At 47.8% G+C, this 25,405-nt stretch overlaps 1 protein-coding gene and 1 long non-coding RNA gene across 2 annotated transcripts in view; one reads left to right on the top strand and one right to left on the bottom strand.

Annotated features, from left to right (window-relative positions):
• Nucleotides 1-560: 560 nt before the first annotated feature.
• On the bottom strand, nt 561-19,933 carry LOC148380937 (uncharacterized). Its single transcript, XR_015854716.1, has 6 exons — nt 19,840-19,933; nt 10,019-10,098; nt 9,874-9,947; nt 9,616-9,729; nt 9,428-9,527; nt 561-1,574 (listed from the first exon to the last, which is right to left on the bottom strand). It is a non-coding gene; the product is annotated as an uncharacterized LOC148380937 (long non-coding RNA).
• The window catches only part of LOC148380938 (cadherin-6-like), a 29,023-nt gene continuing 7,510 nt past the window's right edge, over nt 3,893-25,405 (top strand). The window contains exons 1-4 of the mRNA XM_088364023.1: nt 3,893-4,095; nt 20,613-20,980; nt 23,304-23,598; nt 24,205-24,324. Coding sequence (XP_088220149.1) covers nt 20,747-20,980; nt 23,304-23,598; nt 24,205-24,324 — 649 coding nt within the window. The 5' untranslated portion in view covers nt 3,893-4,095; nt 20,613-20,746. The remainder of the gene's footprint in view (nt 4,096-20,612; nt 20,981-23,303; nt 23,599-24,204; nt 24,325-25,405) is intronic.

Genomic DNA, 25,405 nt, shown 5'->3' on the forward strand with positions numbered 1-25,405 from the left:
CATTTGGCCGAATTCATCATGTCACTTGATCAAGTACAAGTGGTAGCCGCGCAGATTAGCATGTCGCTAAATTGATGTCCAACCGGATGAGAACAAACGACAAGCGGTTGAATGTACCACATCGCCGAGGGATTTGTTCGCAGCGTCCAGTCGGCGTCCATCTGCACCGCTAATCCTCCACCACTATCCCGAACCCGACTCCGCGGATTCCTAACGAAGGTCATCAAAAACCTTTTCGGACTCACCAACTTCAAATTGGAGGTTAAAGCCACAATTAGGGGTTCAAACAAGTTTGAGGTTCAAGTCTGGTTTAGGGTTGGAGTTTGAAAAGAGATGGCTGTGTCAGGACATACTTTCAAAACTGGGTTTAGGTTCTCAAATCACTTTCAAGCCAATTAGGGCTCAAAACCTGTTCAAGGCTCATTTCGTGAAGTCACAATGAGAGAGAGAAGTTTCCCAAGAAGAAATGTAGCAGAAACTAAAGACTTTTTTTATTTTAATGAGATCTCATTAGGTGTGTGATGAATGTGACTCAATTTATGACGCGCTTAATTGGAAGACTTAGAAGCGGGCGGGAAATAATCAATAGGATCTCCTTCCAGCCGAGCGGCGCTCTAAACAGTCTGCTTAGAGATCGATGCGCCGACGCCGATCAATGTAAACATCCCCAAAATAAGCAAATCAGCTGCGTCATTTCCACCACGTCTCTCGTGAATAGTCTGTGTTTTCCCGCTTCAACAGCTGATGATCACAAGTATCCCTTGCAGGTTTGACCTCGATATGCTGAAAATGCAGGCAGCAGAAAGAAAAAAAAAGCTTTTGTCCTCCGGACGCCTCCGGGGTCTGCAAAGTCACAGGATAAACCAGACCAAAAAGGCCAATGATATTTTTCTACGAGCTGCGTGATGATGGATGGAGCAGATAAGAGCAAGCAGAACTGAAGCCAGTTAACCATTTTTTCTTTTGCATTAAGAACGCAGCTTTTGACCTTGACATCATGTCTGCGAGAATGCTTTTGTCCAGTCGAGCAAATATCTGCTTCAGTCTCTGAAGACGTCAGCCAGAACCGACTGAAAGCAGATGGCCAGTTTGCTTCCTTGATCACCATGTCAAACCAGATTCAATCTGGATTTGATTCAGTTTGTCCAACTACCAAATGAAAAGATCGAGCCACTCTCATCTCATCGAAGGGAATCAACTAAAAACTTTTAATCCATATTGGGTCCAAATTTCTGGCCCTGCTGTCGGAAAGGCCGTATTGGATGACGATAGTTTTGGCAGATGTTGAATGAAAGTCTGGAATCTTGAAGTCAGACCAGACAGGATATTCATCAAATTTGAAAAGATCCCCAGTTTAAAATTTGCATTTCTTGACCTGGGACACGTTAGCATTGAGAGCAAGTACCTTTGACTTAATTATTGATGAAGTCATGTTCATCCAGCCCAAGCCAAAGGTGCTCAGCGTGCACATGCCGTCCTCGGGGAGAGAAAGTAAAAAGCCAGCCGGGTGCCGGAGATGAGCACTTCCCGTCAAGACGAGCGGGACGACACGGTGACCCTCCCGTGAGGCGGCGCTGGCAGAAAGAAGAAAGGAGAGGAAAAGAATGTAAGTGTGTGCATCTGGAAGGCATCATAAATCACAGCGCTCGCGGCAGGCGGCACAATTGTGCCGCGAGGGCGCGCCGAGGCCGCCGCCGCCGCCATCCCAACCTCCTCCTGAGCCAAGAAGTGGAACACCAAAATAAGACAACACCCTCCCAAGATTCCCAAAGCCAATTCCACTGAGCCTAAATGTCACGCAGACAAAATGCATCATCAAATTGACACCTTGGAAGATTAAAAAAAGTATATGCATTATAAATCTGATTCTAATTAGCCTTCTGGGTTCATTTATTTTTTTTAAACCGTATTTTGTTAAAAGAAAAAAAACATTTTGATAAATGAAAGTGTTTTACAGTGACCCTGGTGAAGACGCTTATTTGTCCTTCAGGGAAAAAGAAGAACAAAGTTAAAGGAATTTAATTTTCGTGGTCTATTTTGGGGGGGATTGGGGGGCTGACCCATGAGTGCCGTTGCTAAGAAAAAAACACGACAGGGAAGGTTAAAACACGGCCTGTCTGCGCCATCAATAGAGGTGGGCAGCAGGGTGACCCTGGAAAAGACGATTTGTGTTTGCTTGATTTCATCCGGGACAATTTGTTTATTGTTTTTCACCGATCTGGATCAGCCCCGAAATTCGGCCTCGGATGGACTGAGGTTGTCTATTTATTTCAAGATCAAATGTTTTAATTTTGATGTGAACGTAGAAGGGAACGTCCCCAAGCGACTCTGGCAAACGATCAATTGAGTTGTTTTTGTTTTCACGCATCTCTAAATCTTGACTTCATTATGGCACGCATTACGCAACTTAATGACTTTTCTTTCTTGCGATAATAGCGTTCCTTATCTTGTCATCGGGAAATAACACTTTCCAAAGGAATCACACCTTCGCCGTGTGATCCTCACCGCCGATAAGCCACACATGTAATTACATTTTAGAATTTCATTAAAAAAAAAATAGTCGTAGCTTATTGTGATCCCATTGCATTAATTAAGCTTAAGACTTGTTAGAACGTCGACACGGCTTCGGCGGGCGTGGCTTACTGAGTTGATCAACACTAAAATGTTTGACCTTCCCCTTGTCAAAGTTCGCAGCTCCATGTTTACATAACAAGAAAATATCCGAGCGCACAAGAGCAAGGTTGCAAATTATTGGAAACGTCACGAGAGGCCCCCAACCTCATTTCCATTCCAACTTGTTCGGCTCGTAAACATTTTATTTGTAGTCCACTAAGAGAGCGCTTAAGAGTTTGTTCCATGTATATGTCCTCACACACGCAAACGCGCACAAACACACACACATACACATGCAGAAGAGATTAGAGGGCAGTAATCTGGTGGAGGCAATGTGCGCCGGATGAAGCAATGATGAGCTGCATTAGTTTGATTACTCTCCATCCCCGCAGTTTACATGTTGGGCCTCTAATCTGATTTCTGGCCGGCACGCCCGCGCCTCCATCAGCCTCCCAAAATGAAAGCAGTTCGACTGTAAACATCACTAAAGACACAAACAAAGTCATCGACCCGCGCCCCCTCCCCAAACATCAGCAAGATTGAGCAAAGCAGCGAAATTGGTCAAATCAAAAGAGTCAGGCTACGTAGCCCTGAGGAACGCCATACATCAATTCCATTTTATCAAACTGCAGAAGGTTTCTGGGTTAGTCCATAGTTTTGATGGACAGCACATATTGTACAGAGTTATCATTTATTAAGATGTTTACATACTTCAAATGTCAATTCTGAGTGCAAAGTAAAAGGGCAAAATTACTCTTTTAGCGGGTTCACATTTTATGGAATAAAATGTCGCCAGAATGTTTCCTGAGCATTTATGTGCGTAGTCCAGAACGGTGACATGTTCGTTTATTTATGTTTAATAAATTGCAAATGTTTTGCATGGAATAGAAATTAGAAAAAAATGCTAGACAGAAAATACTAATGGATTAAAATGTAAGTAAATAGCGGCGTGGGTTGTATGTTTGACGTTTTAAGTGGATGGTAGGAGATTGCCTGATTAAAAATAATGTCACAATAATTATGTACTTTTTTCAAACATAAAAAATAAACTAACTTCGTCAATTCCAGATCGTACAGCACAAATGAAATTATTTTTCAAAAATTGTGACTTCATCAAAAGTGTTTGGAACCCAAACGGATTGAAACTTTAAACACAGGCGTTTAACTTAAACGCCGTTATTTTTCTCCCCCCGTCCTCCACCAAGCGCCCCCACCCTCCCTCCCTCCGTTCCGCCATCCCCCTCAGTCACCCCCCTCTCCCACCGCCCGCTACCGGGGACTCGACAGCCAATGGGCGGCTGGCGTCCCCTCAGCCTCCGTGTCATCCAGCCAGCGAGGACGCAGTTGCTGCGGACGCGCGGCGACGTACGCTGGCTGCTCTCAATCGGATACTCCTCTCTCGCTGCATCTTGCAGCCTCCCCTCCATCCCTGCCGCCGCTTTTCCGCGGAGACCAAGCCGCCGCTCCCGTCGTGCCCTGCAGGTGAGGAGAGGCTGACGTTTCGGCTTTGTTTGTGCGCTTGCTCCGGTCCGGCCTGGCTGATTCTTCTGGGTTTCGCATCATCGGGTTTGTGCAACAAACGACTTCTTTATGCGTTCATGTTTATTCAGCAAAAAAAAAAAAAGCTTTTCCCAGTTTGATTTAAACTTTTTTCCCCTGCCTCCCCATCCCGGAATTCATTCCAGAGTAGCGGCGCAGATCCTCGGTGACGCGCGACTTTGTGCGCTTTTATCGCGGGGGTTAAACTTCATATCGCACACGCAGGCAGGGGCGCATCTAACGACCCACCCCCCCCTCCCCCCTTCCCCCCCGCTACGTTCAGGTACGATGCTTCAGGGCGTGCATGGGACGGTTACTGGCGAGATGCTATGGCCTTTTTTGTTGCTTTGTTTGTTTTGTTGGATTTGCGAGATAATTAAATTAGACAAAATTAGAAGAGAATTAAATGTCCACATTAGTACTGAAAAGTGATGTTTAGATTTGGGTGTCTTTTGGAAGATTTAGTTAACCGGCATGCTTCTGCAAACTTGTCACTTTTAGCTCTCAGCTGAGCTGTGATTATGAAGATGCATTTTAGGATTTAGATTTAGACGGCATTGGGATTTAGCACTCACTTTTTCCACACACACACTAATGAGGAGTGGAGAGGGCAGGACACATGCTGGACTATACTCAGCTCCTTTCCTCCTCCTCCTCCTGGTGTGAACAAGTTGCCTGTTGTGGACCTGGCGATGGCGAGCATCCCGTTGAGAGGGGAAGAAATGTGCGCGGGCGAGTGAGCGGGGCAGGCTCACGGTGCAGGTTGCGCCGGTTTGATGCCTGCACATGAAAGCTGGCACAGTGGAATCGGAGTCTGATCAAAGACGAGCGGGGAACACGGCAGGTGCTGAATATTTAAAGGGGCTGCAAATAGCACAAGCTCATATGTTGGGTCCAAAGTGTGTGTGTGTGGGTACGGGAGGCGTGTGTAAGCGAGAAGAACTGCTGTGACAAGCAGGGACAGGAAAGAAAACAACTAAGCGCAATCGTTTGCATCCTTTCGAGCAGCGTTGAGATTCTAAGACCCAACGCTCACTTTTTGATCTCTGTCAAGTCACCAACTCAGCAGATTAGGTTTTCCAAAGAAAAGGTTTCCATCTGGCCCGTGCCCCCGTGGGGCCGTGACGTCACGCGATGGTGGCTGACCGCTGATCCCGACTTGATGATGTTACGTGCGCTCCAGATGGGCCACGTCGCTGGCCGATGTTCATTCCGCCACTGAAGCTCATAATGGCAAAACTCCTAGCAGACTCACCCCCCCCCCCTCCTCCTCCCCCACATTTTCCGGTGACTGTAATGGATGTATACTGGCGACATTTGGAAACACAAATAGCCCCTTCAGGCAGTCAGCTTGTTTTGTCTGTTTGTTCGACTAAATCGGTCCATGTTGGAAACTAAATGAGAAAGACTCAATCTTGGCATCGTAACCGTCACGCTCAATTTGCTCGGTATTAAGACTCTTTCAGGGTGTGGCCTTTCGAGAGACACTTGTAATTTCTAGCAATAATTCAAATTTGACAGAGATTAGACGAAAGGTCAAAGTAAAAGTCACATGCGTACATACTAATATGCTAAAAAACAGCGCCACCATGTGAGTGAGTGAGTTACTTCAAGCTTATCTGCCTTGTGGAAGTTCAAAATTGTGTTGTTTATTTTTGAAATTGTGTTAGATTAGAACCATTTGACTGATTGCGGAGAAAGAGTAGCCCAGATTCCACGCTAAGCTGACGAATGAAGTGTCAATTGTGTTAGCTTGGCATTAAAAAGAAAAAAACGTCAGCATCGTATGAGCGATTGCTGAGACAAGAGGAAAACATCTGGGCCGGGTTTGTGTGAGAAATGTCAAGCTTGTCTGCCTCATCAAGGTTGAATGTTGCAGCTAAAACAAAACAGCATGATCGTAGCACACCGGCGCTAACTAAGAGGAATCGGGTAGAAAAAATATTTTTCAAGCCATCATCACTTGTGGGGTGGCAAAATTGTTGAAAAAAATTGTGATTACATTTTGGAGAGAAATTGTGTGGTCTGAAATTGCGCAACATTGCGGACGCTTGGCTAAAATCGTTTTCATTCTATTCATTCAACACTTGTCTCTTTGTGCAGCCGCCATCTTTGTTTGCCCTTAACTTGTCATCATGTGACCACAAGAGAACATTTGCAAGCCGCAAAAAGCCTCCCGGGCCCCCCGATTCTGGAAAACGTCTGTTTTCCGTTAGGCCCGCCGTCTGCGCCGCTCGGATGACTTTGTCTTTACGACTTTGCGTTTGACGACTGACAACGACACGACGACGGTGGCGGTGACTTTTCCACGGGTCTCCGCTGAGAGGATTTTGAGGCTGGATGTGGGCCAGAATGGCAGCTCAGTGGCAAGTCCTCCTAAATCCCAATGACCCCCCCCCCAAAAAAAACCTCGTTTGTCTCACCGTGTGGCAAAAAGATAAACTTGCATTCACACCTCGCTGAACAATGCCTCATTAGCTCTCCTGCTTTGTGCAGCACTTCCACTCAAGTCCTAAATCTACTTCCAAACAGGCTGCATGGTGATTGTGTGTGCGTGTGTGTGTTTGTGTGTGCTCTTCGTGGCTAAAGCTGGCAGACTAGAGCAGATGTTGTCAATTCAAAGTGAAAGCGTTCCACTTGAGGAAAATGTCTGCAAAGGCCACGTCTGGAACAGAAGGCAATCAGCTTCGATAATGGAGTGCTTTACTCCGTACGCTATGTTGCTATACACTGACTGGAGTTAGAACGTTTAAGATTGAGTTTGAACATATAAGTGCATTTTTTGATATAGAAACTACTTGATAAATGAGCTAGATTGATTGATTTAGAACGTTTAAGATTGAGTTTGAACATATAAAGGGCATTTTTTGATATAGAAACTACTTGATAAAAAAGGTCCTCCAGGATTGAATGGAATAAGAATGGAGTGGATTTTTTTTTTAAGTTGAAAACCTTTGTTTTTTTCACTCATATTTTTTTTTTTGATAGATTATCGCAAATCCATATATTTTTGATATAGAAAATACTTGATAAAAAAGCTAGATTGATTGATTTAGAACGTTTAAGATTGAGTTTGAACATATAAAGGGCATTTTTTGATATAGAAACTACTTGATAAAAAAGGTCCTCCAGGATTGAATGTAATAAGAATGGAGTGGATTTTTTTTTAAATTGAAAACCTTTGTTTTTTGACTCATATTTTTTTTCGATAGATTATCGCAAATCCATATATTTTCGAGTATAAACTAAATTATAATCTTACGACAAAAAAAAATTAAAAATATTTTTTTAACAATTTTTTCCTTAAGGGGTGGGTATTTTTTCGAGGATAAGCATTTTTATTTTATTTTTTTACAAAATAAAAATCTCATTTTTAAAATCGGAATTTTGTAATGATATTGACATTTGTAAAAAAAACAAATTCGACTTGTCGCCCTTGTTGAGTGACAGCCGCGGGTCCAACGAGTTGAACAGTTGGTCCAAATCTGGCCCGGCGCCGCTTAGTGAGGAACCCGCGAGTTTACAAACACACAAGTGAGGATGAGCAAAAAGTCCATCTTTACACAGTCGCTTGGCGCTCTAGGATGAAATCACTTTGGATTTGTTCTTTTGGGTGGGAGGCGACAAAGTGCTGCCAATGTTGAAGAAGCGGCTGCCAATCGCCACCGCTCCCCCCGCCTTCGACACACACTCACACACAAGCGCAGGACGAGCGCCACGGCGTTTCTAATTAGGAGCGTTCGCCTTCCAACTTGCAGCCGGGCTGTTGGTCCTCTCAGGTGCAAAGAGGCGGCAGCAAACGCCCGCCAGCATCTCCTCCAACTGATGACTCAAGTGTTTGTCTATTTTTAACACTCAGTATTCTTGTAGTCCTAATCAACACATTTATCGTGGCCAATTAATTATTTTTGATGCTTGTTTGTTTTGAAACGCATCAAAATGCTTCATTTACTCGCCTCCTTCTCACGCAATGGACTCATCCATCTTCTCCCTACTTGATTCAGCAAAAAGGCTTGTAGAAGAAAAACATTTTTTTTTTATGGGGGTGAAATGGCATTATTTTTTGTAACGCAAAAGAGATAAGATAAAAGTGTTTGTTTGTTTTTTAGATTAAAGACTTTAAGAGATTAGGTTACATTTTCACGTTGGTGTTTTTTAAAGATACATTTTAAAGATATTTTGTCCGGAAAAAAAGGTGCAGGAAGGTTTCTTTTCCAACTCGAGTCACTTCCCTCAAGGATACCGAGCGTCCGTCCGTCCATCTGTCCGTCTGTCTTCCGTTTGAGGTGAAATCGATTTTTTGACCCAGCGACGGCACGCGGGGGGAGTTTGGGATTGGATTTGGAATGAAATCCCTCGATCCAGCACGCGTGTGTGTGTGTGCGTGAAGCTGCACGGTAATAATCTAATAGTGGGAATCACGGATCCAGATCGCTATCAAAATCTAATCAAGTCTCGCATGGCTGCGGGCGCGTCTGCGGCTCCTGTTTGCATGCGGCCGCTTCCTGCTGAGCGGCGGAGGTCACCGCTGCCACCGCGCGTAAATCAACTCGCTAAATTACTTGCCCAAATTGGAACATTTTGCTTCTGTAACGAACAGTTTACATGACGGAAATAGACCGGTTATATTTTTCCTTAGCCTTGAAAACGATTCTTTTTTTCATTTTCAGGCCTGTCTTTACCTACCATATGAAAATATATATACACACGTATATTGACATTTAGGATCCAAGCAACATTAGTCAGCCATTAAAAGGATTCAAGCAAGGCAAGTTAGCGTTTTAAATGTTGCTCTTAAATTCATACTTCACGCCAGAATTATGGTTTAATAAATGATTTGTGCTCTGGCAGCGCAAATCCGTCTTTAAACTCTCTTCTTGCTGTCCTTGCAGTGTGTGTGTTTGTTGGGACCACAGCAGCCCCCCCACCCCTTCGGCGCAAAGCCCCGCGAGCTTAAGCGACCCTGCAGTGAGCCTCTAACGGCTGTCTGGGGCCCGGCCGCTCAACGTGACAGCCGCTTAATAAGCGAGCGCGCGGCGGGCGCAAGGGCACGGTCGGGCGGGAGGTGCCGGCCGACATGGAGGTTTGGATCAGGGAGGGGGCGAGCGTGGGCTCATATTGACCGAGGGATGACAGCGGGCTAATAGGGGATCTACTATGAGCACAGCTGCGCTACAGAGCGGAACAAGAGTCATGTGACCAGGGGAGCAAGTCATTAGGGATGCACCACTGCAACAGCTCTCCATCAAAACATTTCAGCAAACTTATATCTTACCTTACCACTAAACCCGGTGGACGATCCGGAGATTTGAACGTAGGCCCGTGAAGCTCTGTCGAACTCCGAAAGAGTGAAAGCAGATGGTTTACATTTTGGCCTGACAGAGGGGGAAAGAAAAAATCCTTGACAGATGATGAATCAGCAATCATGTGCGTGTGAAAGCATAATGACAACACAATGTTTACCTCCAAATGCTCCTCAAATTTCAGCAGCAGCAGTTGCCGCCCGTTGAGGCTGCACTGACCTTGCCGCTGCCCTGCAGGGGAACGTATCCATCCGCTGTCCATCCATCTTCCACACTGCAAATTTAACATGGTGGACAAAATGCAGATGCATCAAAATCGATTCGTTGGGTCTGTGTCGCGATCTGCTACTTGCCGCCATTTTTTGTGTGAAAGCAATCTAGTGGTTCAAACCAAATCTTTCCAAAACGTTGCCCGTACATTTCTGCAGCCGCCCGTTGAGGCTGCATATTTGTGGAGCTGCGATGAGCTAACTTTGAATCCCGCACCATGGCCTTAAAATTGATGAATCAATGATCGATTAGTCATGCCTGCCTGGTTTGCAGTCATGATGCTTCTTGCGCACCAGGCTGAAGGTCGTCAGCTGCCACATAGTCATTGCGCACGTGCGTGTGCGCGTGTGCTTCGCTTGTGCTCTCCAGCAGCCTGCAGGAGGAATGATGGGCGTTATTGCAGATGACAGCAACACTGCGGCTTTTAAAAATAAAGAGAAAAAAAAGTCTCTTTGCTGCTTGGCTTGAGGCTTGTGTGGGGGGGGGGGGCGGGGGATTGGCTGTCTTGGTGCGCACATTTCTTCCCCCCGGGCCTGTCACCCCTCCTCCTGTGGATAATGGTCTCCTGTCTATTTCCTGAATGATATCTGGATTCCATTGTGTGCACAAAAAGCCTTTGTGACTTTCTTATCATTTTTTTTCTGTAAATGAACAGGCGGCACATCAGCAAAGCTGCTATTTTTCTGACGATCCCCCCCCTCGAGTGAAACAGGCAAAGCAGGCGTCATTGTGGGCTCCCTCGCCACCATTAGCGCGCTCCTCAGACAAGCCGGGAAAGAAATAAAATGGAAGGCGCTCCAAACAAACTACCTGTCGAACGGGAGCGAGCCAACGTCTGCCGGAAGGACGCCGCCGCTAAGAATAGCACGCTAGTGTAGAAACCCATGCCGACGGGGGCGGCAAAAGTCGTCCACTTTGAGGAAAGGTCATCCCGTGACGGGCCGCATTGACGGCAATACGTGACAAATGGACGTTTGGGGTCTCGCGGGCCTCCAATTATGCTTGGGCAGCGCAAGGGGGTGAAATGGTGCAGAGGTAATGAAGCTCCACTCGACATACGGAAGCTCCAAAGGCTCACAAGTCTCTTCTCATCTGAGAGGGCTTCATCAAGTCATGTGATTGGACGGGTCGAACGTCTTGGAAAATAAACAGAGCCGTCCAGTTGCTATCGATTTCAATGCCCCGAGAAAGACGCAACACGGAAGACTCTATCGATACTGCCGTGAAGGATGTGGAGGACGTTGCCGTCATTTAACCTCCCTGAGTGGCCTTCTTTCTTGTTTTTGTGAAGCTTCCAGTTTCCTGAGAAAACTAGGGCAGGGTGGGGCTGCGGACAGTACGGGGGCTCGGACGGTTGCGTGGAGCAGATCGAATCTGAAAAACAAAGGACGACTCAACGGATATGCCAGGAAGGCCCGGGAAGTGGGGCAGGTCTGGCCAGCGGAGCCTTGGCGCCGCTACGAAGCCCCCCTCGAGTGTCAGGAGCTCCGAGCCAGTTTGATCTAATCAAGGCGATGAAGGCAAACTCGGGTTCTTGTTTGCCAGAGGATAATCCCACTGTGTGCTCGGGCAACGCCGCCGCCGCCGCCGGACTTTCTTTGAAATGGAAAAATTGCATTAAACATTCCATTTGTATTAATTAGAATTAGAATCTCATTAGCATCACTGCTCTGAGGGTTATAAGTACATATATATATATATTTATATATAATTTTTTTTTTTTATTAATGTGATAAAACAGTGCTGTCGTTCTCAATCTTGATCTGCTTTGAGCTGTAAAATTGTTGCGACATCTCCAAATGGCAAATTCATAAAACCAATCTTCTCACTCGGACAAATCCAATTGATTCAGCATTCAAGGCCTGTGAATGGGCGGCTCCCCACCCACCAATTAGAATGTTACAGGCGGCCATGATGTCACCCCATGACACGCGACGTCCAGACGGGACGCTCCTACGAGGCTTCGCTCACTCTAACGCTAATTTGATTTACCAAAGCTTTAATTCAATCTGCTGGTCTGGGAGCCTCTAAGTGGCTTTTAAGAGAGTCTGAGCGGGCTGAGATGGCGGAGAGAGCGAGATTAGGTGACACAGTAGAGGTCAAAGGGTACGCTAACAGCGGCAGGTAGTGCTTGACAAAAAAAAAAAAAAAGTGCTGCTAATAGCCAAGATGCTAAGGTCAAGTGGTGCACAGAAGGGATTCCCAAATTGTTTTCTCCCGACAAAATAAAAAAAGGTTTCATGTTATTTACTCTAACCTCAAGTGACGTCCACCATATTGGTGTCAACAACAAACACGTGTGCGACTGACCATGCTGGCTTCGGGGGATTGTTTGTTCCAACAGGGAGGGGGGGAGGATAGCAAACACGCCGCTGCTTTTACTTCTGGTAGCACAAGCAGGACAAGCGACTTAATTTACCCGGCGAACTTGTCGGAGAAAAATCGCCGCAACCTCGTAAATCGGCAGGCGAGCGCGAGGGCGCTGCTTCAACCCGACCCGTCTGACGCAAGCCGTGTTGACGGAAAAAGCTGACATCTGCTCAGCCATCTTGCATCATTGATGAGCACGTTCTTCACAACGTTCTCGCTGTGTCGCGTTTGGGCCGCTTTTATTTGTGTGGGTGGCTGAGCTTGCGTCTCGCCCGTTGTGCAAGTCCGGACAACTTTTTCAAGCGTGCAACCAATCGGAAGCCGAGAGCTCGCCTCTACGGGGAGCTGCCAGCCAACACAAGAAAAACAAGAAGACTTTCTGGATCAAACAATGCGACCCCATCTTAGATATTGTTCCTGGTTAGGTTAAAGGTTCGTCTTAAAGTCGAATCTTCCAGATGTCTTCTAGTTTGTAGTTTTTGTTTTCTTCTAAACTTTGCCGGGTTGCGGCTGGGAAGTGCCACGCTAACATCTTCTGAAGCTGATTTTCTTTTGAATCCAACACAAGAGCTCCACTTTGGTCTCCTTCTGCCCCGACATTACTTTCCAGCCAACCCAAGCATACCAAGCCTTGCCTTTCTTTCTTTCTCTTCGAAACTGGAAGCTTGGCACTTGACATGAACGCTTCCCTAAAACAAGAAAGACGTTTCACATGACCAGAGCGAGTCAGTGCTGCAAAATAAACAGGTTTTTGAATTGAAGGTCTTCTCCGGTCTTTGGCGGAGTCTTCTTCTTGTCTGGCTGTGGGGTCGTGAGGGGAGGTACACTAATGAAAGGGGAGCGAATGAGTGTTTGATTGGCGTCGCGGGGGAAGGAGAGGCGAGTGGGGCCTCTTCATAAGTGCGCCTTTGTTTTGTTTTTTTTCTCACAGAGGTTCCCAACAAAAAGCCGCCCTTTTTCTTCCCCTCAATGGCAGCTTTGGGAATGCAGATGCAAATGTGTCACGTTGCAAAGAGGAAGCGGGACCATAGCGCGGCCCAACGACCTTTCCCTCCCCTCCTTCGCCCTCCCTCCTGCAGGAACAGGAACGTCATCAGAATTCCGTAAGGGGAGCGCTCATCAAATCAAGAGCACTGCAATGCTTTTAAATGTCTGGCTGGGAATCATGTTTAAAACGTCCAGTCCTCGCTGTAAATCGATTGCTCGCCCGCCTCACCCCCCACTCCCTCGCTCTGCAATAAACGTGGTCACCTTTGCTGTAAAGAAGGCGAGCGTACGTCTTTTAACGCCGCCAGAGGAAGCAAAGGAAACACGCGCTGACCTCAAACGTGAGCGAGTGACGGCCCCAAGGCAGTCAAATTCCAATCTATCATTTTTCCAGTTGCTGAGCAAGATTAGCTGCTCAAAGTGAGCCGGTGACATTGCTCGGAGAGCGGGACGCATTAATGCACTATTGATTGTTTATCTCGAATAACAGCGCATGGAGGAAGCCGGGCGGGGGCGGGGCGTGTGGGCGGTAGCCTTGCGATAGATAATTCCGTCTTTTGACTGCCGATTGTCAATCGGGTCCAAAAGGAACACGAGCTATCTCGCAACATTCCAGGTGTGAAATGGGAAATAGAAACCGGGCCGCCATGTGCTGGCCACGCGATAAGGACAAATAATTCAATCTTTCATTTGGCCCGGAACGAGAACTTCCTGCGAGCGCCCGGGTGCTCGCTTGCAGCCTTGCTGAACTTTCACTGGAGGTGGACGACGTTGAAAGGAGCGTTGATGGGTTACGACTCGGTCATCCAAAAGTCGGGTGGTGTACATTTTGCCAGTATATGACACAATAAAATAAAAATACAAAAGAAAATTAAATCTCTTTTTTGGAGCGTACGTCAATAGACAGTCTGTCTGCAATGAACCGGTATCGGTCACAAAGAGGCCGCTGTCATTCCCCGGACTCCACCAGTTCATATTTCACTTCAAATTTGAGGGCAAATTCTGACCCCTCGGACCACATAAGCGTTTTGGTTCCCACAGTCCCCTTTGGTCTTGTTACCCTCTGACACCCCGGTTCACGATCCCCCCCACGATAGGGTCACTTCCTGCCTCCCGTCGCTCCCTCTTTGCAAACAATCGGCAATTCAGCATCCCGGAGAAAAGGCGAGCGCGGCCATCAGAGAAGCCAAGCCAAGCGTGCGCCTCGTCGCCGCTCGGGAATCAAAGGCAAACGGCGATCAATCGGCCTTCTTTGTTCATTAGCCGTTCGCTCCCGTGGGGGTCGGCGAGGTGGCGATAAAAGCAAAACAGCCCATCACAGGCCTCATTTGGTCCAGCGGGCGACGCCCTCGGGGGGGCTATAAAACGAGGTAAATAAAGGTGAATCAACCACAAGGTTGAGGAAGCGCAAATGCCGACGGATGTTGATTATTCTGCTTTGCGTGTGTTTTTAAAAGACTCACACGATCTGCCTCAACCAATCAGAAGCGAGAACAAATCACAATAGCAGAACTTGTACAATGCTTGGTCCCGAGCCCGAGCCCGAGCCTCACGTCCAGCTAAACGGCCACGAGAGGAACTTTGGCTAATGTCAACATTTGTATGCAAATTTTGTTTACTTTCTACAGCACCTTCATTGTTATTTATGGATGCGAGCTTATGACTGGCAGACATTTTATGGAAGAGTGGGGCACAATTGTCAACTGGTGTTTACTATGATGATGAGGAAAACGGCTAGCAGATGCAAATATGAGGAAGAGCAAAAAAAAAAAATCTGTTTGTGCGGGCGGCACGTGCGTCGTCGGCTGGCCGGCCGGCCGGTGACAAACGACTTCCCGAGCACCTGCTCGCCTCGCTGCTGGCGCGCAGTTTGGGAGAAATTTGCTCCAATTTAAGAGGCGTAAAAAGGCGCCACGTGAGGTCGTTAATAACGCAAAAAACAGGCGCTCCCGACTGTCAGCGCCTTGTTTTATGGAGGCGACGGCGTAAAGGTCGTTACTCTCCGTCGAGGGGGGAACTCTTTCCTCTGTGCGCTGGTTTTATTGCGGCCGTATTTTAGCCGGCCGCGGCTTTGTTTTAGCGTCATGTATTATTTAGCGTTGTGCGACAATTGTGTTTTCTCGCCATTGACCCTCTGTTACACTTAACGTGCTCTCTCATGAATACATAAGCCTCCTTGCCTTTGCCTCCACTCCGGTAACCGTGGCGACTGACGTGAGAACAGAAGTCCACTTTGTGCGGGGTCAAAGCCCCTCCCCTTCCTGAGCGTGGCGTGATGTCATCTTAATTGTCCTGAATGGCAACAAATCATCCTTAAGAGTCACATGCAGATCCCCAAATAGACGCCTTTGAATTCAAGCGTCTCGCTTATTGATTTGCATCGAGCGAGCGGACGTCGGGACTGGCTGGTGAGCGCAAAGATCACAGCGGGGGAAGCAGGAAGCCAGTACACCCCCCCCGGACACCTCCCACCTTTGTCAGGCCATCATGTGCAAGCTGGTGGTGAAATCCAAAAGATAAAAACGCCTTTGATGTAAACAGACGGCCTCTATTCATTCCCTCTGTCTCTATGACAGTTTGAACAGGAACTGAAGTTTTTCAGACTGCGTGTTGTGTTTTCATCCACACAGGAAGGCCAAGATTCAAAATCTATAGGGGGGGCGGGGGAGTGCTTCTTGTGGCTTGATCAGTCGGCACCGTTTCCACGTAAGGAAGAAGACAAGAGGCGAGCTGGAGCCAACGCCGCACAAAATGAAGGGTGACTGGGGCAGGCCTCTGCGGCTTCCAAAGTGGGCCACTCGGCTACTGCGTCGGACTGACGGATGCGAGGAGGGAAAGAAAAGGAGGCAAAATTGGGGGCTCTAGTGGACTTGGCCCAGATTGTGTGATTCATTCCACTTATTTGCGATGCGGCGGCCAGAGGAGAGTCAGAGGGAGGGAGTCGGCGGCTGCAAACATATTCACCCCCATGGCTCGCTAACTGGCATGTGGCAGGATGAGCACATGAGGCAAATACAGTATCAGCCATTATTGATGTCTGTGCTGTTTCCAAAAAAAATAAAAACACAGCAAGAGAAGGTTCAACAAAAGGCCATTTGAGGTTTTATCTACATTTTCAACATGACGAAAGCCTCCGAAGGTAACTTAATGAGGCAATTTTGCCAGCGTTAATTCTGCTCGGTGTATTCAGTATGCTTGCAATGTCTCCTGCTTTCATTTATCCTCATTTTTGCAGCCTGATTCGTGTTGTCCGACTTTCCCGCTTGATATCATCAACATTTGTCGAAGGCCCGGCGGGATGGCAAGTGATCGATATGCGACGATGCCTTCATACATCACATTAAAAAAACGGCGTTGGCGTTGTTGCGCCAAAGCGTCAGGGAGTCTAGACGGCGCTGCCATCGATCAATACCTATTGATGAGGTTCCCTGGGAGTTATTTCTGTTTGCATAGCAAGAGGAGCGCAGATGATGAAACTGAGAGAGTCTTGTCGTTGTGATAAATTAACGACAAACTAACGTGCATGCTTTAGCACCCTTCTCTGCAGATTGTTACAAGTAAAACAGCTTTGGAAGTATTTTTCCTGCCCCGCCCCCAAACCTATATGTGAGCTCGATACAAGTATACAAACGGGTCAAAGGCCAGTATGGAGGCCTTAAGACCATCGCCCCCCACACACACCTCTCTTCCTTCCCCTCTTTTCCTACCTCCATCGCGCTGGCTCACCCACCTGGCTGACATTCTCCTGCCTCACTTTTAATTGCACCCCCGAGGCTGCGACGAGGTAGCCTCGGCTCGCCGGGCGCCATAGGGTGCTTCGCCATGTCGCTCACGTCGCTCGTTAGAGGAGAAATACAAATTCAGAGGAAGGCCGGCCGGGGAATGGTGGGGGGTGTTCTGGGAGGCAGATAGACGCTTCCCAATGTAAAGCGGCCCCATTAACGGCGTGTATTGATGAACGCGTTTGTTTGCGTGGTGGCGGCGGCGACCGCATTCGATAAAACCGATCGTCACCTTTAATGGCTAATTGTTGCGATTGTAAATGTGCAGGCGGGTCGCTGAGCGTCATCAGGGTGCAAATTGTCAGCAGACACATTCATCTTGCTTACGAGCGAGCGTGAAGGCTAGGGGTCTTATTGCTCGTCAGCCCGCGACACGCAATTTCGAGCAATTTGCTTTTTTCGTTTTCATTCTTTTACGCAATTAGGCGGCACATGATGAGGTCGCTGTTTCTGCCCGGGCCGAGAAAATAAAGGGCGCCCGGTGTAAACAGCCGGAATATGACGACGCCGTCATGTTCTATTAGGCGCCTTCATTATAACGAGCGCGGGAAGTCGACACCTGTGACGCCGTTCCGAAATGGTGACGGAGGTCAGGGGAACGCGCTGACGCTCGCTTTTGCTTTCCCGCAAGGCCGTTAAAGACTTCAACGAATTCAACGATAATAATGATCACTATTCATTGAAAGGCCACTTTAGGATCCAGCTGATGCTCTTGCATTCAAGTGGAAGTAAAAGCCAAAGAGGGGAAGTGGTGCGTTAAAAAGGCTCTCTCACAGTTTTTTTTTTTTCTTCTGATTAAAAGCAGAGCGTATTCTGCAACTCTTTATCCTTGGTTGTCATAGCGATGTCGGCTCAATTGATTGCTGACATAATCAATCTTTAGACGGCCCCACGGTCAAATTCGGCCAGAAGAAGTTATCTGCTTGTCCCAATATTTTCGCTCCACATTTTCTCCACTTCCTGTAGGTGTCCCAATACAAATGCACAAATGTAGCATGGCAGGCGTTTTGTCCTCGCCATCAGCTGTGAGATTTTTATTTTATTTTTTATTTGACGTGGCAAAATAAAGCTTTCGCTTCTTCCCGGTCCCGGTCGGGAGAATTATGGGGGCAGGAATACGGCCTGCGGGCTTTGACAAATGTGGTCAAGAGGCGAGGGTTCCTCGGGGACTGCGGCGCAGGCATTAGCTTCTTGCCGGTGACATTATGAAGAAATCCATGGAAAAAGGCGGACGCGCCGTTCCCGACCCAAAGCTTTGTGAGCCTCCCCCGGGGACGCGCTGGTATTTTCCAGCCAGTCCAAGCCTACAGCTAATCAATAGCTCCCCGTCCCATGTGCTCCGAGCTGCCGTCAATTAAGTCAATTCATAAAGTCCGGCGCGGGAGTGCAGGGGGAAAAGACGTTTAGCGACGGAATTGCTTTTGTTCCTGTCGCTTACTTTAAATTTCCTTTCCGTTCATTTTAGCTTGAGAGTGACCCAAGACTTTTGTTCACCTCCACTTTTGGCGTCCCAGTGCAGTGTCAATTCAATTATGATAATTCATCAAGTAGCCAAGGTGGAGAGCGAGCGGAGTCAGTCCCTCCACGGGCATTATTAGATGGCCAGCTCACTTCCACCTGCTTCCGTCACTGACCCCGAGCTCCTCTCCTTCCATTTTTTTTTTTTTTTTTTTTATTTCCCGCAGTGGCCGCTGATCCCGGCAGAGGACACATGCAAAGCGAGTGGCTTTCAGAGCCAAGCAGAGCCGTCATGCATATCAGCTTTGGCCTGTGCAAGCAAAGCAGGCGGTTGGGGGGGGAGTAAAAGGAGAGGGAGGACATGCTAGAAAGTGCAAGCTTCAATTTGCCTCATAAGGGGAAATGAGGGCACGGTGGCCTGGCGGAGACAGTAATGGATGGACCCGCGTCCCCGTCGGACTGCTGACGCTGCTCTGACAGGACGGCGTCCCCTTCAGGAGCTCATCTGCCGTCACAAACTTCCTTCAACACTCACGTTGGGAGTCTGGCCGCTAACATGGCCGTTGAAATATTCGAGGGACTCTGGTTAGGTGTGGCGTTGGGCTAACATTTACAATTTTTCTCTGTCCAACTCTTTACAGCATATACCGCATTTTACGGACGATAAGGCGCACCTAAAAACCTAAGGTTTTCTCAAAAGCGCCTTATAGTCCGGTGCGCCTTATATATAGGGACCAAATTCCTAAATTTAAACTGGCCCGAAGCATTGTGTCATGAAATAGATCATAAGTGGCCCGCTGAAGACTATGAATCATGAATCAAAAATACTATGAATCATTATTTTGTGATTATAAAGTAATTTGTTGCATCTGAAGTTGGGAATAAAAAAGATAAAATGGAGAATGATTTGATTTGGACGAAAAATCTGACATGATAAGGACAAGGTTTTAAAACGGGCCATTCATTGAAGGTGCGCCTTATAGTCAGGTGCGCCTTATAGTCCGGAAAATACGGTACTTGATTTATACTTGTGGCCCACAGTTTCTTCTGTTTTGTTTTTTTTTCTTTTGAGGGAATCCAAAAAGAAAACCCATCAACCTTTGGGGAAATATCTGGCAACACAACCCCAAACGCAGCAAAGTGTTGTCATCATTTTTGGTTCGTCAGCTCAATTTGTGGCACCTGGACGAAGCCCGGCGCTTCTTGTTTACAAACATTCCGCTATTCTTATTTTATTACTACTCCTACAAGTGGTGACTTTTAAGCAAGGAAAATTTACGCTGCAATGACACCACCACACCTCCACCTGCCCCCTTCTGGGCCGGCACCTCTCCTCGCCCTGTTTTTCTTGCTCCATTTCCCGCCTTCCCTGCGGAGTCTCGGGCTGCAGGTCAGGCTACTTCAATCGTGTCCGAAAATTTCAATTCCTCGTTTCCCAGCATGCATCACACCACACCGCCACTACCCCTCCCACCCCCTCTTCTAAACTGAGAAATAGAATGAACAAAAGGCCTCACCACAGCCGCCTTCTTTCTCTTCCTTGCATCTTGCGCCAGTTCCTTTGGCCGCCCACGTGCCCTCTCCCTCGTGTGTCTTCAAGTGGTCATTCTGCACAACAAAGTGAGATGTTTACCACAGATACAGCCCCCCCCGAAAAGCGCCCACCACTCTATGATGTGATGATTCCCAGACTCAACGCAGATAAAGTGCGGCGGCATCCATGTACAAGCGCGTGTGGGTTTTCTAATCTGCTGTTATCGCTGCAGGCCTGTCCATCAAAGCGCCAATACGTGAATACATGGCGAGTCCCGTAGGAAGTGTCCGTCAATGTTATTGAAAACGATGACAATAAACACAATCCTGATAGTTATTCCTCATGTATGAGCACCTCATATTATATACAGTAAAAGCTACAAAACAAACTGACAAATAACTTGTTTTCAAATCAGACCAGTAAAAACTGGTCAAATATTTTAAAAAAAGATGTTAAAAGTGACGACAATTTGCAATTCTAGTAATGACACACAAATTTCATGCACAATTTGTTTTCACGGGGCACATAAAATGACGTGGTGGGCCGTATCTGGCCCCCAGGCCTTGAGTTTGACACTTTAAAAGGTCAAATTTACCCAAAATTAAAAAAAATTCCAAGGGCTAACAAATGAAGTATCTTATTTTATTCAAAGCCAAACCCTTTAAAGACTGTACATCTGCGTGAATGGCTTCTTTATTATTGATTGATCGCAACACGCTTGACTGCTTTGTCTGAAATTCCTCTTCCTGATTCTAGGTGCGGGCGAGGGCTCACTTCCTGCTTGCAATTAAGCATGACGACGGACACGTCACTCTGACCCGAAGACCAACAGGGACAAAGCGCCAAGGGAGGAAGTAGGGGGGGGACTGAGGACCCAAGGCCTGGTCACCATGGAGACGCTGTGCATATTGATAACGCTGTGGGCAGCCGCCCAGCTGGGCGGAGTGCCGGTCGCGGGACTGAGGCCGGCGCGAAGGACGGCGGCGGGACATAAGATGTCGGCGGGCTTGACGGGCCAGGACGCCAACGGGGTCCCGCTCAGGCGCTCCAAGCGAGGATGGATGTGGAATCAGTTCTTCCTGCTGGAGGAGTACACTGGCAACGACATGCAGTATGTCGGAAAGGTAAGACAAATATGACGGCTTCTTTGGGGGGAGGAAAACAACTCATTTTGACCTCTACCGCCCTCTGCTGGCAACAGAAATTGGCGTCCAAACGCCGAACGTGGCTCGCTTATGTTTTGTATCGAGTTGAAAAAAGACGAAAAATGTGAAAGAGGCCAAGACGGTAATGCCGATTGTTTGGCGGTTGTTTTGGTGCGTCCCGAGAGAATCGCCTCCCAATCCGCTTGACGGCGACAAGGTCAGGCCGACGGGAGAAAAGCGCTTTTGTGCGTGCCTCTGAATGGACTCGACTACTTTGCATTCCGCCGGCACGGTCGGACTCAGGATAGACTCCACGCAGCAAATGAGACGAGGCCAACCGTGACTTTGAACGAGCCTCGGAACGGATTACATCGCCCAAGACGCATCGCGTCCAAAAAAGGCCTCCAAGGAAACAAAGCGTGACTCAAAAGCGGCGCGGCGCTCGCCGCACGGCCTATTTTGGCAAAGATGGAGAACAGAGAAAAAAAATCCGGCAAGGGTTACATTTAAATTAGGATATAAAAACTGGTTGGGGTTCTTCATTGGGGTTTCAAACCACAGTTAGGGTTTGAATCTAGGGTTAGGGTTTGAAACTAGGGCTTTCAAACTAATCCTGCCGCAATCATCCGACGGCGTTGCCGCCCGCAGCCGCTCATTAGCAGGCCAGCCGCACGTTGGCCTCGCAGGGCCTCGTCTTCCTGTCACCGGGGGGAGAGAATGTTTGTTTCTTTCATTACGGGGCTGCCGCACCAAGGGGCACGCGTGTGCTTGCGTGCGGCGTACACACGCGCACACGCGTAACGGCCCGTGGCGGAGTGCCCATGTTTGTGCTGCGCTATCATATCTCATCAAGTATTTACAGCCCCTGATAGGCCCCCGCGGCTCGCCGGCCGGCCGAGCGGACCTTACGTGGTGCCGGGCTGGCGGGGGTGAGGCCTGTGGTGGGCGGGGCCAGAGACGCTATCGGGCTAACGCGTAGCGCCTGACCCATTCATCAGCAGGCCCGTTCTATTGACCATTTTAAAGCACAATTGTAAGAGACAGACAGTTTTTTGCCATCCGCTAATAGTATGCCCGTGGATGAAAGCGTTGCACGACTCAGCGGCCGAAGCAAAGACGTCAATGTCTTGTGACTGCCCAAAGCCAGCGTGCGTGTGCATGGAGCGTGGTGGCTGAGTACCAGCTGCTCATCTTGGCAAGCGAGATGGTGCAGGCCAGGCCCTGCTCTGACTACTTTAGGACCACCCGCAGCACCCTCAATATCTTCCATCCATCCATCCATCCTACAGTATATCGTCATAGTGGGGTGCTGTTACCTAATAAATGTTCGAAAACATACTCATCATGAGAGAATAGATGGGGGGAGGGGGGAGTCAACGGGGGACACGGAGGGCGCTCGCTTGTAATAACGCTCATCTCCTTTGCAGCACAAGGAAGATGAGGATTCACGACCCCCGTGAGCCGACGTGATATTAATATCATAATGAAGATCAGACGCGCTTGAACTTGCCGTCATCAAAATGCACATTTGGTAACGCCAGCCAGCGAGCTGGGCCAAAGCTTTGGGAAACCAGGCCCTGAATTTTTTTTGTTCCGGGTTCCGACAAGAACAAGCCTTCCGTTGCACCTCGTTTCCTTTTTTTCCTACATCAGCACACATTGCTCACTCCATTTGTGAGAGAGGTGACCATCTGGCCACTCCAAGGCCACAGGCCAGTTCTCCACGAGGCCTGCGAGGCTAACTGGCTAATTGCCCTGAGCCCACCCCCCCCCAACTGGTCCTTTCTCGCGCCATCTTCCCGGCCGGACATGGGCCGAGCACTGCCCACATCGATCGGCCGCTAACATTTGCTCCGCAAACAAACACGGCTGCCGCGCAGAACGAAAGGGCTCAATGCCACTTGACATTCTCACAACACACTTCTGAAATTTTCTCTCAAAATCGGACACCATCCTTGAGAAACATTTTTGCCTGACCCGTAACGTGCTTGCACAGCTGTGCCACTCGAATTGTATTTTCAATCGAAATTGATCGGATGTTGGCCGCGGCGACCTTGCGAACGCGGCCGCATTGATTTGCGTGCCGCTTCTTTTGGCCGAGCGGGGCATCGAGGGGATCGATGGAGCAGCCGGTGCAGAGAGGGGTCGACGTTCGCTTGAGTCTCGCTCGTTTGAACTTAGAAGAGCGCGTCGGGGCGGGGCCAAGCTTTCAAAGTAGGCCTTCAAATTAGAGGTCAGGATTTCAACGCAAAAACGGCGGAGTTTGCGGGAAGTGGTGACGGCGCTACGCTCTCGTTCTCAGCTTCACTCGGACTCGGACCGCGAGGACGGCAGCGTGCGCTACGTGCTGACGGGCGAGGGCGCCGGCACGCTCTTCAGGATCGATGAGGATTCGGGCGACATCCACGCCACCAAGCGTCTGGACCGCGAGGAGAAGGCCTACTATATGCTCCACGCCATGGCCGTGGACCGTTTCACCAACGAGGCCCTGGAGGGCGAGTCCGACTTCATCATCAAGATCCATGACATCAATGACAACGAGCCACGCTTCACCAAAGACCCCTACGTCGCCAGGGTGCCCGAGATGGCCGACATCGGTAAGGAAATGCGCATCTTTGCATTTTTAAGTGCTGGACCAAGATAGCCTAACTCATACACTTCCCACACCTTGCCTCCATTTTGTCATTTTAAATGACGCGAACTCATTCGCTTGCTAGCATCTCACCTGATGGATTGAACGCTTGCACTTTCAACAAATGAGCCAAGATGGCGGCATTCATGCGTGCTTCTGTTTTTGGACTTCTCACCCATTAAATGTTTCCCCTCAATTAATTTAGCGCCGTGCGTAATGAGGCAACACGGTGGCACCACGCGGGAGCTAGCACTTGGCTAGCGGGGCCCTCGTAGGGACTTCGATCTCGTTGCAATCGTAGAAACTGTCAATAGCATACCCACACAATATAAGAGTGAAATTTCTCATTCAGGACATAAAACATTGTCGTCAAATCCATCATATTCACCAGAGACGCGATTTATGTGCACATATGTTTTGCTAGTCGAACTGTTTTTTTCCGACTATCCAATCAAAGGATGGCGAAATGGCGATATCAAGGAGGGTAAGCGAGCTGGGCCCGCATGGACAAATGTCAAATGTGATCGTTTTGTTTGACGCCGGCGTAACGTGGTTTTGATTCATCCCGCAGGAACTCCCGTCATCCAGGTGACGGCGCTGGACGCAGACGACGCCACCTACGGGAACAGCGCTAAAGTGGTCTACAGCATCCTAGAGGGGCAGCCCTACTTTTCGGTGGACCCCGAAAGCGGTCTGTAGCTTCTCATGACTTGGATTTAGAATATATATGTGTATATATATATATATATATATATATATATATATATATATATATATATATATATAGAGAGAGAGAGAGAGAGAGAGAGAGAGAGAGAGAGAGAGAGAGAGAGAGAGAGAGAGAGAGAGAGAGAGAGAGAGAGAGAAATTAAAAACTAATAATAATAATAAAAGGAATGAGAAACCCTAGCCCTAACCCTATCATAAATAATAATAAAATTAAAATAAAAAGTAAAAATGCAAAATAAATACATAGATAATAAATAAGATATAAATAAATCATGAAATTATAAACAACAAAATAAATAAACATAACAAAACAAATGAAAAATAATATATAAATGAAAATTAAAAAAATAAAATAATAAATAAATAATAAACAATGACAGGAATATAAAAATTCAGAAATCAAGTGGGTGTCATGTTCCTTGAGGCGGAAGCAAAACGGCGTTTGAGGGTTAGGGTTAGGATTAAGGTTAGGATTAGGTCATGATGGAGATTTGAAGCATACAAACACACACACTCACACACACACACACACACACACACACACACACACACACACACACACACACACACACACACACACACACACAGACACACACACACACACGAGTGAAACGTAGCCGCTTGCTTCATTTAATCATTTATGCGCGCTTGGATCCCATCCTGATGATCAAACAAAAGGACTGGAATAAAAAAAAAAAAAAAAAGTGGAGCTATTTGCAGATTAGCGACCGGATTAGCATTAATATGTTTTAGGCCACATGTGACGTATAAGCCAACATGAACCACACACGGATGTGCATGCACACTGTGTTCAAAGATGGATGACATCATACAACACAAACATGCAGCACAACTGCGGCCACTCCTCAGCTCTCGTACGCAAACCAGTTTTAAAGCAAACGCTTTCCACACGCCCACATTTGCTTTACTGGATGGGGAATCGAAACAAAATTGGCATTCCTTTATTTATTGACTTCTTTCTTTCCCTGTCATGACAACACGTTAACAAGATATCATCTCAGTGTCGCGCATTCAGGTCACGT

Source organism: Syngnathus floridae, chromosome 20, assembly GCF_059516105.1.
Source record: "Syngnathus floridae isolate MCC-2025c chromosome 20, RoL_Sflo_1.0, whole genome shotgun sequence".
Taxonomy (NCBI): domain Eukaryota; kingdom Metazoa; phylum Chordata; class Actinopteri; order Syngnathiformes; family Syngnathidae; genus Syngnathus; species Syngnathus floridae.